We start from the raw sequence: 14,675 nt of genomic DNA, 5'->3' as shown, positions 1-14,675 counted from the left end.
GGGGAAAAGGGGGAGAGGGGGAAAGGGGGAGAGGGGGAAAGGGGGAGAGGGGGAAAGGGGGAGAGGGGGAAAGGGGGAGAGGGGGAAATGGGGAGAGGGGGAAAGGGGGAGAGGGGGAAAGGGGGAGAGGGGGAAAGGGGGAGAGGGGAAAAGGGGGAGAGGGGAAAGGGGGAGAGGGGAAAGGGGGAGAGGGGAAAGGGGGAGAGGGGAAAAGGGGGAGAGGGGAAAAGGGGGAGAGGGGAAAGGGGGAGAGGGGAAAGACAGAAAGGAAAAAAAAAAACAAATAAAATGAACTTTACTGTCAGAGAGGTAAACTTTTTACTCTGATTCATTATGTAGCAGCCTGGTTTAAACAAACAAACAAACAACAAAACTCCAAAAGAAAACCAGGATCCATGTCCAAAGACTCGTGTTTTAGGTTAAAAACAATGACTAGTTAGGAATCTCCACCCCTGCTGCCCCCGAGCAACCGGCAGCAGCGGTTCGGAGGGTGCAGCTCACACTCAATCCTGTTTTCTGTGTCTCAGCATCTGCTCCACTCCAGCCACTACTGGTGCAAGGGAGAATGTCAGGCTTGGATCCTACAGACCAGATCTCCTCAGGAAAGCTGTGCCCAGGCAGAGCCTCGCCAGCTTTTGTGGGCTGTGAGCTGACACAGGGCTCAGGCTGCCAGTGGGACCTCCAGCGCTGAGGGAAGGTGTTCCCAGCATGAACTCCAGACACCAGAGCACTCCCTGAGTGCTACCTCCTGTCCCACACATGGGAACCTGCCCACACCCCTAACCTGGCCACCACCTGTGCCAGAGACCAACTCTGCCAGATGGGAGCAGGAGTGACTCCTCTCTCCTGCCACATCCAGAGGGGCAACAGATCCACTTCAGAGGACAACATATATTATGATTTTTGTTTCCCTTTAAACATATTCTCCAGCAAACACAGAAGGAAACAGTTACCATTTATAAACAGCAACAACAAAAAAGTGCTCTCAGGGAGGGGCTCTGAGAAAACAGCACCAAATATATTATTTAAAAAAGAAAATAATTAAATATTATTTACAAAAGTATACTTCACAATGTGGGTTGGTTGGGTTTGTGGGGGGTGGGTTTCTGCTTTGTATATATTATCATCTGAATATTTATTACAGGGATCAGGATTTCACATCAGCTAATCCACCAGAGCAAAACAGTTTCAAACTTACTCAGGTTCTGAGCTTTGGGGTAGATGAGGGTGATGTAAACTCACAGGTGCATGCAGCTCGCTACAGATGAGGCTGCCACATGAAAAAGAAGCAAAGCTGGCTGCTGTTCATGTTTTCTTGAGGATGTCACCCACAAAAAGCAGCACCACGAGCACCTGGTGCTCTGGATTCAGCCATTGCCTGCCCAAGGAGGCACTTTCCATGGGCCACATCTCCAGCTTGGAAGTTATGGTCCCACCTTGCTCACCCCAGCCGGTGATGGATGGGCTGAGGTCAGCTCACCCGACCGGAGGGATGCAGCCAGTGAGGTTCTTTGGTTATGCTCTGAATATATCACTGAACCAGTCACCAGTTTAGCCTGTGCTGGTTGTGGTAGCCACTAGCACACAGATCTGGTCACCCTGTCTGGTCAGCAGCTCCTGACACTGTGCTGTGTCTTGATACATCAAGTCACGGAGGAGTCGGCAGCGGACTAGAAAGCACTTCAGAGACACACATCAGAGAGTGAATGCCAGCGAGCCTCACGAGCCCATTTCGACTCACCTCCCTGTGCACTGTACTAAAGTCCCTCTACAGATTATTCTCTGGTGGTGAGGACACTCACAGGCACATCTATTTTTTTCAAAGCAGGGCTTGAGGCCAGATTCTCATCAAGTGTAAATCTGTGGGCGCTGATGGGACAAACCCAATTAAAACCCGATTAAGATCTGGCCGTGTTCAAGCTCAGTCTGGTTGCCATTAGAAGAGTAACCCCTGTGAACAGTTAAAACCAGCCTGATCTGATGGATCATCCTCCTTTCTTGTCCCAAATATATGGATAAAAATATTTACATCTGGTAGCTCTGTAGCAGCTGATCTCATTTCTCAGAGCAGTCCTCCAGACAGTCCTCCTTTGCATGGCTTTGTCACAGGCAATCATTCTGAAGACCAACACAAAACCATGAGCCCCTCTGTGCTCTTTTCCTCAACCTCTTAGTAAGGATTTGGGGCCATCCCTTATTTCTCCCAGCTTCAACCACACCCATCTAAAGGCTAAACATCTGGGGGAGGGGGACTGAGGAGCTCTCCAAAGGACACAAATGACTTCCCACTAGTCAAACCCTGTCACGGATCACCAACCAAAGGACAGGAGAATGGGACCAGGTCAGTAGTGCCAGAGTCAACAAGACAGCAGGTACTGCAGAGTTTTTGATTTCCACTAGGTTTTTATCACTGAAGGGAAAGTGGGCGATGGAAGCAATCAGAAACAAGAGCTGAAGCAACTATTACACAGCCACAGCAGAAAGGGTGAAGGCAGAAGCCATCTCCTAAGAGGCTCATCACAAACTGAGCCAACCCCATCTGCTGCAGGGGCTGCAGCCGGCCTCCATCTCACTGCTCTCCCCAAGGTTGTAAAGAAAAAGCAGCCTTTGTTTAGGTGGGCCATCAGGTTTGGGTTTCAACACAAGGACCCAACACATAAGTTCCACCCTGATCCACAAGCAGCATCTCTGCTCACATCTCCTTCATTTAACAGCAGAAACTTCCTCAGCACCAGCCCTCCATCCTGATCCACTGAGAGTCTCTCAGGGGTGGGGACAAGCAACAACAGATTACAGCTCCAAAGCTTGGGTTTCGTAAGGAGTTACAACCCCCTGGACAATACTCTTTCCTTCTGGATTAAGAAAGATTTCCCCCAATGGATTAACCTACTTGAAAGACTTCCACAAACAAAAAGAAAATTCACTCAGAAATAAAACTAATTCAGTTAAACAGACTTGAGTTATGCACCAGATACTGGCTGGACTGTTGCAGAGCAAACTTCACATTGTCATTAATGTCTAACACAGCTCTCCTCTCACACACGATGCCCCTTCCCCACCAACCACCTCGGGAAGGTCCACAGTCATTCCACTTAAAAAACTTAAAAAGGGAGGGACTTGCCCCTTGCAGTTATGATGCCCACATCTACCCCTCCCCTTTAAACTCCAAGGCATAGACAGTTTCAGGGCTATGGGGAAGATGTTGAATTTCTTTTTCTTTTCTTTCCCTTTCCCCCTGTGCCTGCAACAGGCTTCTGGGAGTGGGAAAAGGGTGGAAGGTTTCGGGGAGGATACCTCATGGCTTGAAATATCCACCTATGCAATACTGCTACAACTGCCAGGCTCCTCTGCTCCCTCCTCTCCCCATTTCTCTGCCAGGCTCCAAGAGCAGAGCTGATGGCTGGGGCCTGGGATTCAAGAAAAAGATTCTGTAACAGCATTTTCCTACTCATGAAGGTTTGCTAAAAGACCCCCAAGGAGGGGGGGTGAGAAATCGAGGGGTACCCTGTGTTACTAAGTTTGTCCCCATCCTCCTCTGTGTAATTCTCTCTTCCTTGCCTAGCACACGCCTTTTTTTCCCCCCACCTGTCTTATCTTCTAAGCTGCAGCTCCAGCTCCCTTGTGCCTTAAGTGGTTTTCTCCTCCTCTCTGAAAGGCTCAAGAGTCAGGATTTGGTTTCTCCAGCTGGGAGGATGCTCCCCACAGCTGTGCTCTGTTGGGACATTTGGCCTACCCTGAAACAGCGAGAAAAAGGAGAGGCCAGGAATCTCTCCAGCCTTCAGGTCCTTTCCCCCCTGCAACAAGAAGTTCATAAATGGCAAACAAAAGACAGATTTGCAATTAGCTTGCTGGGGGAACTGGTTCTGACTTGTGCTCAGCCAGCTGAGGCCGAAGCTCCAGTGCTGGAGCAGCAGGTTTACGATTCGGAGAGAACGCAGCCGTGAGGTATTTTTCTGTCCATTCAGACAAGTAGATAGTTTCAAGCCTTGGTTAACCAGGACTTAAAGGAGAAGTACAGTTTCAACTTCTGACGACTTCCCCACTCCCCACCCCCTAGATCACCTTCTCCTGCCCCAAACTCAGGTCTTCCTCCCGCACAGAGACCTTCTGGTAAAATGCCACCACAAAGCCACCAGCAGTTTGTACTCGGACACTGGCCACGGCGGAGCGGCTGTCGGGCATTCGGTGCATTCTCCTAGCCAACGCCAGAACAGAGAGAGAAGCAGCCAGGGGCAACTCACAAACAGATACAAAGCAAAGAGACAGAGAGACAGAAATTTAGAGGCCAGTCACCAATAAAGATGGAGAAGGGTGTGAAGATGCTCCCAAATTGCAGAGCCTCTAAATGCATGGAACCAAGCGTTCAGTCACTCTCTCACTCTTGGATATAATGTTCGGTTGGATGGCATTCTCGTACACGCTGCTAGGGCTGGGCTCTTCCCATTCAATCCCAGCCATTATCCTTGATCATGTGAGCTAGTTCAATGATGTATTTGCCTTCTTTATACTTCTGGCTGCTTTCAAAAGCGTGTTCCTGTGGAAAGAAAGGAGGAGTAACAATCAGATCAAGATGGCATCTAAAGGAATGCTGGTACCAGTCTTAGCCTTGCCTACAGAGCACAGCAGTCAGGGTGCAGGTTCTCCTGTGGGCTTTCAGGAAAACTGTGTTGGAAGAATCCTGAATCTTTCTTTCAGCTGTCTTCTGAGTGCAGATTCTCCTGTTGGCTTTCAGGAAAACCATGGTGGAAGAATCCTGAATCCTTCCTTTAGCTGTCTTTAGAGGCTGGAATAAAACAAGAATGACTGGCACCACACGAGCATGAAGCTTTCTGCAGGCCAACAGCAGCTGCTCCTTCAACTATGCTGCAGGAATCACTGGTGGGAAAACCCACTTCTCTCTAGGGTGGTCTGAGAAAGCACTGATGTTTGTTAAGGATGCAGAGGCCATCTGATGAAAGATGCTGTAAGAGCACGGACATGATTCTGGTAAACTTCTGTGGAATTGGAGCAAGGGGGCACTGAGGGAGGAGAAGAATCCACCCTGCCCAGATGTGTGCTTGCAGCTACAGAAACTTGTGGTGCTTTAGCACTGCAGAACTGAAGGAGAAAGGGAATCTATGGGACCCCTAAGCAGAAGGGACTCCTGTGTATTGAGGCTGCATCCTCCAAAGCAGCTCAGCTCTGCTCAGGTGTGCTCTTTGCACGTGATGCACCTCAAAGGATGTTCATTCTCTTGCTGGAGAGGCTTGTTTACAAAATTTTGTGCTTTGCTTTACAATCAACTCAATTTAAGCACTCAATGTCCTTCTCCAGTGTGAGCCCCATGCTGTGTTTCTGCATGAATTCCTACTGCATCCATTTTTGATGCTTTAACTTTTTATAGCCTTTCAACTGATTTATTAAAGACTATTTCTGTCCAGAGGCCACAGAGCCAGCGGAGGTTTGGTTTAGACACTGGCCAAAACCTTCTGACAAACAAGGACGCTGAGTGCCTCCTGAAGCAGAAACCAGGATGTAGCATAAGCCTTTATTTGAAGGTAATTGAATTTATGAAGAGCAAGAGACAGCAAACAGATAAACTCATGTCCAACAGCATTTCCAGTGGGAAGGCCACAGGATTAACAATATATGGATCATCCTATTACTCTGACATCATCTAGGGGGGGAAAAAAACCCAAAAAAGACAGTGTGAATCACAAGGCTGACTGCAGTTATCCTCATTTATATTAAGTATCACTGAGGGGCACCCACCAAACCCAGGCCCACAGTGTCTATTCTTAGTGGGGAAAAACAACCATACGTTAGTCACAGAGAGCTCCTGCCCTGAATGAATGCAACACACACAAGGCAGGAGGGGAAAATGGAAATGCAGGAAGGAAGGGGGGCAGAAAAAAAACCCAAAGAAAAAGATGTGGCTGCAGCCCAGAACCTGCATTTCTGGTTCCCAAGTGAATGGGTCCAGACCATGTTACCACACAGAGCCCAGCAGAAAAGGCTGGAGCAAAGATGCCCACAGGGAAAAAACAACAACCCAACCCAAACCCAAACCAAACCAAACGACCAAAACCAAATGAACAAGAAAAAAACCCACAAAACAAACAACCCCCCCCCTCAACCAACCAATAAACTCCACTCCAACAAAACCCAAACAAAAAAACAACACCCCCCTCCCCCCCCAAATCACCCCCCAAGTGCTAGTGCTACTCACATATTTCCAACCCAGCGTGGTTTTGCAGTTTTCACAGTAAATATCTGCAACCGCATGTAATCCTGTTAGCAACACTCGCTCCTCTGCAGGGCCACAACCCACATTCACTCTGGGGAGAAAGCAGAGATGCTCCCTGTTAGTGTCTGCCCACAGCAAGAGCCTGCAACCAAGCTGACAGCAATTTTACTGCAGTGCTGGAAAAAGACAGCGCGTTCCGGACACCGAGGGAGGTTCTCCTCACCCTCTGCTCTGCCCTAGTGAGAACTCACCTGGGCTCCCCAGGGATCTACTCAAGAGAGTCCAATGGAGGGCTACAGTGTCCAGTGGAGGGCTACAGGGATGATTAAGGGACTGGAACACTGCCTTATGAGGAAAGGCTGAGAGCCCTGGGGATGGTTAGTCTGGAGTAGAGAAGACTGAGAAGGGATTAAATAAATCTTTATAAATATCTGAGGGCTGGGTGTCAGGAAGGAGTAGAATAGGAATAGGAATAGGAATAGAATGGGATAGGATAGGATAGGGGTAGACTAGAATAGGGATAGACTAGAATAGGGATAGGATAGGATAGGATAGGATAGGATAGGATAGGATAGGATAGGATAGGATAGGATAGGGATAGACTAGAATAGGGATAGGATAGGATAGGATAGGATAGGATAGGATAGGATAGGATAGGATAGGATAGGATAGGATAGGATAGGATAGGAGACAGAATAGGATAGGATAGGATAGGATAGAATGGAAATAGGAATAGGATGGAATAGAATGGAATCAAATCGAATTGAATCAAATAGACCAGGTTGGAAGAGACCTTTGAGATCATCAAGTCCAACCTATCATCCAACAAGGGACAGAGACAGCCTCTGCTCACTTGTGCCCTGTGACAGGACAAGGGGCAACAGACAGAAACTTCAGCACAGGAGGTTCCACCTCAACATGAAGAAGAACTTCTTTACTGTGAGGGTCACAGAGCACTGGAACAGGCTCCCCAGAAAGGCTGTGGTGTCTCCTTCTCTGGATACTTTCAAGCCCTGTCTGGATGTGCTCCTGTGTGAACTGCACTAGATTCTATGGTCCTGCTCTGGCAGGGGGGTTGGACCCAAAGATCCCTTCCAACCCCTAACATCCTGTGATCCTCTGAGCACCACAGCTGTGCTCAAAGCAAAGCTCTCTTTGCAGTTGCAGAACAGAATGAAAAAGGTAAAAAGAGGAATTTGATTTGACTATGAAGCTTGGGACAGAAGATTAATGACATTCCAGTAAATTGCACTAATTAGGCATTTGAGAAAGATTTTCATTTTCAAATTGATAAAATGGCACTTTCACTTTCCCAAATGGAACTGGAATCAGCAGTTCTGCTTGACAGACATCCCGGCAGGGCTGCTGGGAAAATGCTGCTTCACTCCCAGGCTAGCTCTGCACAGCCAGGCTGCATTGAGATCCCATTCATTCCCTACGCTCACAAAGCTCTCTCTGGTCCAGCTACATTCTCAGAGAGAACAACTCACCCATTAGCTCTTACTTCTCAACCCCTGACACAAACCCCTTTTCCCAGCTGATTATCTGAAACCTCAAGGTACACTCAAACAGGAGTCAGTGCTGTGTCCTGCCTCTTTCTCCTCCAGTCATTTCTAGCTAGCTCCCAAGGCTTAGGCTGAGGTTTTCTAAAGGCAGCCTAGCCTTTTGCTCTCCTCTTCATGAGGGTTTCTTGAATCTCCTCCTAGGAGATGCAGAGGTGACATGTATGAGGTTATACTCACACTGAATTGAAGAGGTATGCTCGTCCTTGGCTTCCTTGGAAGGACTGCAAGGCAAGAAAACAAAGTTCAGTTGGCTGGTTGAGAGAAACAAGGGTAAAGCAGGACCTGCCCTCCAGGACTGCAGTGGTGATTACTGCAGCAGCTGCTAGCCAGGGCCTGAGAAATGCACATGGCTCCAGCCCTCAGAGCAGAGTGTCAGGAGGAGATGAGCACTGAAGAGCAGAGGTCTCGTCCTGCAGATGGGAAGGGGACAGCTGCCTCCAGGTCTGACACCTGCCCCTTTCACAAGGTGCACTGGCAGCCCACTGGGAACTTCACCTGCTGTCACCAGCACTGCCAGGGCCCTGAAAGCCCAATGCATTTTTCAAGAGTTGTTTTCTCTCTTACATCCCAGCAACAACCATTTTCACCCTTTCAGCTCTGTTCATGTATTTCAGCACTACTGCCTTGACCTTACCTAATGCAGCCTTGCTGCCAAGTATTGATCTGAATCTCTTTTCCAAAGGTCTGGTGCTCATGGAGGCTTCCCAGGGCACGTGAATTCCCCTTAGGAAGACTGCACAGGTGGATGCTGAGCCAAAGAGAGAGACCAGGACCTATTTGTGCAAGGTGCTGTGTACACAAACACAACCTCTACTCCAGTGACTTTACAGAAGACCTCAGCCTTGCTGAGGTGTCTGCAAGCCTTAACATTCCAGGGAGATCTTCAGGACTGGATCTAAACATAGGATGAGATACAACTAGACAGAGATGAATGTGGACAAGAGAGAACCACAGCACAGGAAACCACACCAGATAATCAGCAGGCACAACACATCCTCCCTGCCCCATGTTTCCTTGGGATCTTAAAGCACCACCATGAAAAAGCAATGTTTTGAAGGGACAGGGGCAATGCCAACCCAGCAAGATACTCCAGGAAGCCAAGAGACCTCCATTTGTGCCAAGTCTGTAACACTGCCCCATGCCAGTGCCATGCTCACAGGAGCTGGCTCATGCAGCAGGTGCCACCTGCATTTTTAATGACAAGCACACACTGAATTAAACATTGGGTGCTCATGAGCAGGAGTGCAGCTGCTCTCTGTACACAACTTACCTTATGAAATACCTCTGAGGATTTATGCACTGAGGGGCAAGGAGCTGGGAAAGCCAAAGAGCAGCTTTTCTGGACCATTTAATCCTTTCCCTTGCACCTTACCAGGAACCTCAGAATATTTAATGGCATCTACAGATGAGCAATGACTTCAGAGTAAATGCTCTTGAAATGGGGGAGGCAGAGTTTAGACAGAAAAAAAAAGGAGCACTCAAGGTTTTGCCTTCACAGCTATGCCTGAGAAGCAGCAAGGCTGCAGATGGATCTGGACCCTGTTTCTTACAGCTACACATACATCTGCACAAACTATCTGCCTCCTCTGTGCTGGGGAAGTTGCTTCACATTCCCAGAGCTGGGGAACTCAGCTCCAGTGAGTATTTCTTGGGGAAATACTTGCTGCCTAGAGGAACAGCAAGCAGCTCTGGGAGAGCCTGCAAGATACTCTCTCCATCATGAGTCCTGTTCATGTGAGAGGCAGAGATGAAAAATTCACTCACCAGCAGGAGAGAACAAAACACATTAAAGGTGTGATGAAAAGTGCCCTGACAAGAGAGGAGTACAGCCTGTCACCATGCTTAGCCTGGGGCCCTTCTTGGTGCCAAGGTACTCTCCAAGTGGTGAAGGCCCATTGGAAGACCCCCACTTGCAAGAAGCCGTGGAAAGGGCTCCTTAGCACCGAGCAGAGGCACCTCTGTGGGCAATCACAATGCCATGGGGCATGCAGGCAGGGAGCCACAGCCAGCAGTGAAAGCTGCCTGTGAGGTCTGGATGGCAGAAAGGGCTCTGCCAGCTATAATGTCACTGCCTGGCAAAAAGATTGCCTGGGTCCTGGAGGAATAACTGTTCTTCAGAGGAATCTGAAGCCCAATATTAGTTGCCAGCCAGGGCACAGAAGAGCCACTCTGGATACAGAGAGGATGCCTGAGGCACTCTTTCAGTCAGACAAAAGCAGTGCCCTGAGGAATGCCTCTTTTCTTGGGAGGAAATTAAAAAGGACACATGGCTCAAGCATGTTTGTGTAATTGTATTTATTAGAGAGGCTTCTTTTAATCCTTCTGCAGCACTCAAGTTCCTTATTATTGTTCCTGTCAGCTGGCTGATACCCCACATGCCAACTAGGTCTGGCCCAGCCGCTACAAAACTGCATACTGCATTGTTTCAGCATCCTGGGTGGTAAAGGAGGAACACAAAGCTGACGCCCCCCAGGCCAGAAAGAAGAGTCCAAGCCAGCCCCAGGCAGTGCTCTACCTTGCTCCAGCACACAGCAGGGGCACTGGCTGTCCGTGCTGCAGAAGAGGCACACCAGCCTGCAGGGATGGACTGCGGATGGGGCACGAAACAGAAGGTCTCACAGCAACATGCATGCCATCAGCACAAAATGAAAGCAGATGCAGCTTGCTAACCACCCAGTCCTGCCCAGCAAATGCTTTTCCATAAACACCAAAGTGACTAAGTTTGCCAATAACAACAACCATGGGAGCAAAGTTTTTATTGGGACAGAAATAGGATTTTCCGTTACTGCTGTCCCAAGGCCTGTGCTTAGCAAACAACAAACCCAAACCCAGCAGCTTTGTGTTTGGGGCTTACTGGACACCATTCCAGCTCACTCCCAGGGGACAGCAGCACCCCTGCAGAGGTGCCCTTCCTGCCAGCTCTAGCCAGTGCCTTAGGGTATTTAATGGCAAAAAAATCACATGAATGTCTCCCTTGCCCAAGCAGAACTCTTCAGCACACCACTGCTCTGCTTCCAGTGCTGCTGCCTGTCCCAATACCCACCCTCCAGCTAGCCAAGGGTTTGGCAAATCATGCAAAAAGAAGTGAGAGAAGTCTGGCAACCACCTCAAGCTCACCAGTGTCTTGAGAAGGGAAGACTGAGAGAGGATCTTATCAATGTCTATAAATATCTGAGGGGTGGGTGCCAAGAGGAAGGTGCCAGGCTCTTCTTGGTGGTGCCCAAGAAGGACAAAGAAGAAGAGGTACAAGCTGGAACACAGGAGGTTCCACCTCAACTATGAGGAGAAACTTCTTTACTGGGAGGGTGGTGGAGCACTGGAACAGGCTGCCCAGAAAGCTGTGGACTCTTCTTCTGTAGAGACTTTCATGACCTTTCTGGATATGTTCCTGGTGATTCTGCTTTGACAGCGGGGTTGGATTTAATCATCTCTGGAGGTCCCTCCCAACTCCAAGCATTCTGAGATTCTGTGTCTTTGCTCCCTGCAATACTAAGCTGACTGTACCTTTATAAAGGCAGCATGGGCAGGTTTCAACTGGGTGTTGTAGTCTCAGCACTTTCTGGAGATGTTCCTTCCTCCTGGCACTCCAGAAAAATGGGCACAGGTGGCGACGGATGGTATGAAATCAGAAAGAACAGGTACATTTATACACAGACACCTGCTCTTTGCTGTTTTAAGAACACCACAAAGAGAGTTCCACAACCACACCTGCTTTGCACTGAGCAGTGCCAGTCAGACCTACTTCTCACAGCAGGCAAATGCTCTGTGTGGATGTTCTTGATACACAAAGGTGTATCTCTCACGTACGCTTGTAAATCCAGCCTTCCTACTCCCTGAAACAACAGCTCCTGGCACCACTTTCCAGCTAAAAGAAATGGGAAGGATATTCTGTTGTTGTTTTTTTCCCACTGAAAGCCCAAGCACACATTTTTCTCTGCACTGCTAAGGCTCAATGTCTGGCTGGAAACACAGCTGTACATGCCAGCAACAAAACTCTCCCTTCCCATCCTCCCTCAGCCCTCTGAAAAACGCTACAGGCTTCTGAGATGGGCTCTCTCCTCCTGACGACTCACCTTCAAAGACCTTCCCTTGCTCCTGGGTGCTCCACTCAGCATGGAGCCATCTGAAAGCTGCAGGGCCTAAAGAGTGCTGATTTGAGTACCCAGGTGGGAAACCACAAGCCTGGAGTCAGCTCGTTGGCTGCAGATCCTCTGCCTGCCAAGCTGTCTCTCCTTACAGCAGAAGCTCCACGTTAAGATGCCTTTGGCAGCTGCTCTGGTTGAAGAAGTTCCTATCACCCAATTTACAGACACTCATTATGGCCCCCTCAGCTGTGCTGATTCCAAATTAGATCTGTGAAATCATTAGTTTCAAAACCAAACACTTTGTGGGGGTGGGTGGGCTTGAGGGGAATAGCTTTTTCTCCTTGCACCACATCACGGATCCAGTTTAAGAGGGCAATCACAGAGACTACTTAATAGTCACAGTATGGGGGCAGACACAAGTTGTTCAGGGTAGGAAGTGCTCAAATGAAATTTGCTGGCAAAGGAGCACAGTGCAGAACTGCAGCTCTGGTGAGAGACAGTCTGCAGGATGGGGAGTTTGGGTTTCACAGAGGCTGTTAAACCAATTCTGCTGCAGAAGGAAGCCCAATGCGCAGCCAGCATCCGAGAAGTGCCAGCTCCTTTGGGGCAGACACATTCTGCTCACTGGAGTTGGACCCAGACTGCAAAACTTGAAGCTGAATCTTTATAGATTTAACACCCATGACCTTGGGAGCTGTCATCTTGGTTTAGTCCATGTGTTATATCCTGGCCTCAACCTCAAGTCCTGAATCTGCCACTCTCCGCTCTGAGCGAGATGCGTGACTGCTCCAGAGCCTGCCCCAGCACAGCACCGGCACACATGCGGAGAAGAGCTGAACTCCTCCGTCACTCCAGCCTGCTCCACCTTCCACCTGCCTTCCCACCACCATCAGATCTCTGCACTTGCAAATTCCCATTACTGGTGACCACTGGAGACACAGAAGGAAATTCTTCCTTTCAGTCAGTAGAGGCAGGGAGAGGCATGAATTCTGAACGTGCTCCAAACACACCCACGCACCATAGCCCTCTTCCCCAGTACCTACAGCTCCTCATTCACTGCACAGCCTACTCAGCAGTTCCACACACTGAACAGATGACAGGATTAATACCCCAAGTCTCTGTGACAGCATTCAACAATAGGCTAAACACAGAAAGAGCTGGCTGGAATCATCTGGAAAAATGGGAAGCAGTTGCCAGGACTAAATGGCTCCCTACTGCTGCTTGTTCTCTGCAGACTGCAGCAGAGAAAACCCTCACTTACCTATGGCCAGCTGGCAGCCTCTGAAGAAACCAATAAAGCCAAAATGAAAAGGTAACTGGTCCCAAAGAGGTACAAGAGGAGAAAGGAACAGAGCATGCCCCTCCACACCACCCTCTTGAAAGCTCCCAGTAACTCTCCCTGCAAGGATGCCAACAGGAGCAGGGCCCAGAGCCACTGCTGGGGATCAGTGGCAGCCAGCACGTCCTAGGCAATGCGGAATGGCAGCAGCAGAAGCCAAATGACCACAGCCATCTGGACTCTCCAAACACCAGGACGTGTTTTCTCTGCTTGTGATATCCTCACTGGGACAGAGCAGTTGAGAAACTGTAGGGAACAACCTGGTTTAAGAGGCACTGAAGTCTGTGTGAGAAAAGTTCACCCAAGGATCTCCCCAGAGCTAGCTGTTATCACTCATTTCCCACCTACAACTTTTGTTTTTAAGTAATTACAGTCATTTGCACAACACCAACTGTCAGTTTTATCTGTTCCTTTGGCACTTAATCCCAGCTCCTATCAGCTGCTACCCCACCTACCAACCAGCATCAGACAGAAAGCTCTGCCTTACAATGGCACCTTTCAAACCCTATTAATTATGGCCATAATGGGTTGATTCAGAAGATAAGTCCTGCAAGGTGTGCAGAGGGATGGTAACTGCACTAGGTGCACGAGGACTCTGCATGGAGGTTACTCCTGAGTCACTGTGCAGTGCAATGAAAGCTGGGAAAAACATAACCAAGAAAATACCTGCTGCAGATTCTGGGGTCACAGAATCATAGAACTGCTTGAGTTGGAAGGGGCCTTAAAGACCCCCTTGTTCCAACCCCCTGCCATGGGCAGGGACACCTCCCACCAGGGTCCTGCCCTAGACAGAATGAACCATTTCCAACATCGACTTGCATTATGCTCAAGGGAGCACCAATTCAATTACTTGGTCCCTGTATCTGCACAGACTACAAAGACCTCCTCAGGGCTCCTTAATTCCCCCTTGTTCCTCCTCACAGAAGGGACAGTCAACAATCAGATTAAACTGGGATTCAATTTTGCTCTGATTATGCGAGACACAGACCCCTGTCAAGGGAACTGGTGGCATTATTCCACCTCGTGCACAGATGTGACCTTACCCTGTTCCAGCCCTATTCCTGACTTGTAATTGAGCTTTAACATGGGGCCTTAATGCTATTTAAAGCCCAAAAGTCGATATGGAATTAGTGGACCAAACTCATCTCTGGGGTAATTCAATTAATTCGGCTCGGCCTCGCTGCCCAGCAGTTCATGCTGCTCTGAGAGTACACAGTGAGTAACTGCAAGCCTGCTGTGTTCCATCCTAGGCACAGCTACATCTGAGCAGTTTTGCACTGTGTTTGTGTCCCAGGCTGTGCAGCCTGTGAGAAGGGAGGTGCACAGACTGGAAAGATGAAAGATGCCACTGCTTTTTAGTTTTATTGTGCTGATGGGAGATGTCATGGCAATATTCTCTCTGGCTCCTGGCAGCAGCAGGTGTTCACTGAACCCCCTCAATCCCTTCACACCAGGGAGCC

At 49.0% G+C, this 14,675-nt stretch overlaps 1 protein-coding gene across 1 annotated transcript in view; it reads right to left on the bottom strand.

Moving 5' to 3' along the window:
* Positions 1–276: 276 nt before the first annotated feature.
* The window catches only part of YPEL2 (yippee like 2), a 40,086-nt gene continuing 25,687 nt past the window's right edge, over positions 277–14,675 (bottom strand). The window contains exons 3-5 of the mRNA XM_054166213.1: positions 7,969–8,012; positions 6,209–6,317; positions 277–4,534 (exon numbers count right to left, since the gene is read on the bottom strand). Coding sequence (XP_054022188.1) covers positions 4,445–4,534; positions 6,209–6,317; positions 7,969–8,012 — 243 coding nt within the window. The 3' untranslated portion in view covers positions 277–4,444. The remainder of the gene's footprint in view (positions 4,535–6,208; positions 6,318–7,968; positions 8,013–14,675) is intronic.

This window comes from Dryobates pubescens, chromosome 13 (genome assembly GCF_014839835.1).
Source record: "Dryobates pubescens isolate bDryPub1 chromosome 13, bDryPub1.pri, whole genome shotgun sequence".
Lineage (NCBI taxonomy): Eukaryota > Metazoa > Chordata > Aves > Piciformes > Picidae > Dryobates > Dryobates pubescens.
The sequence above is the reverse complement of the archived record's forward strand: the minus strand, read 5'-3'. Positions and strand labels throughout refer to the sequence as shown.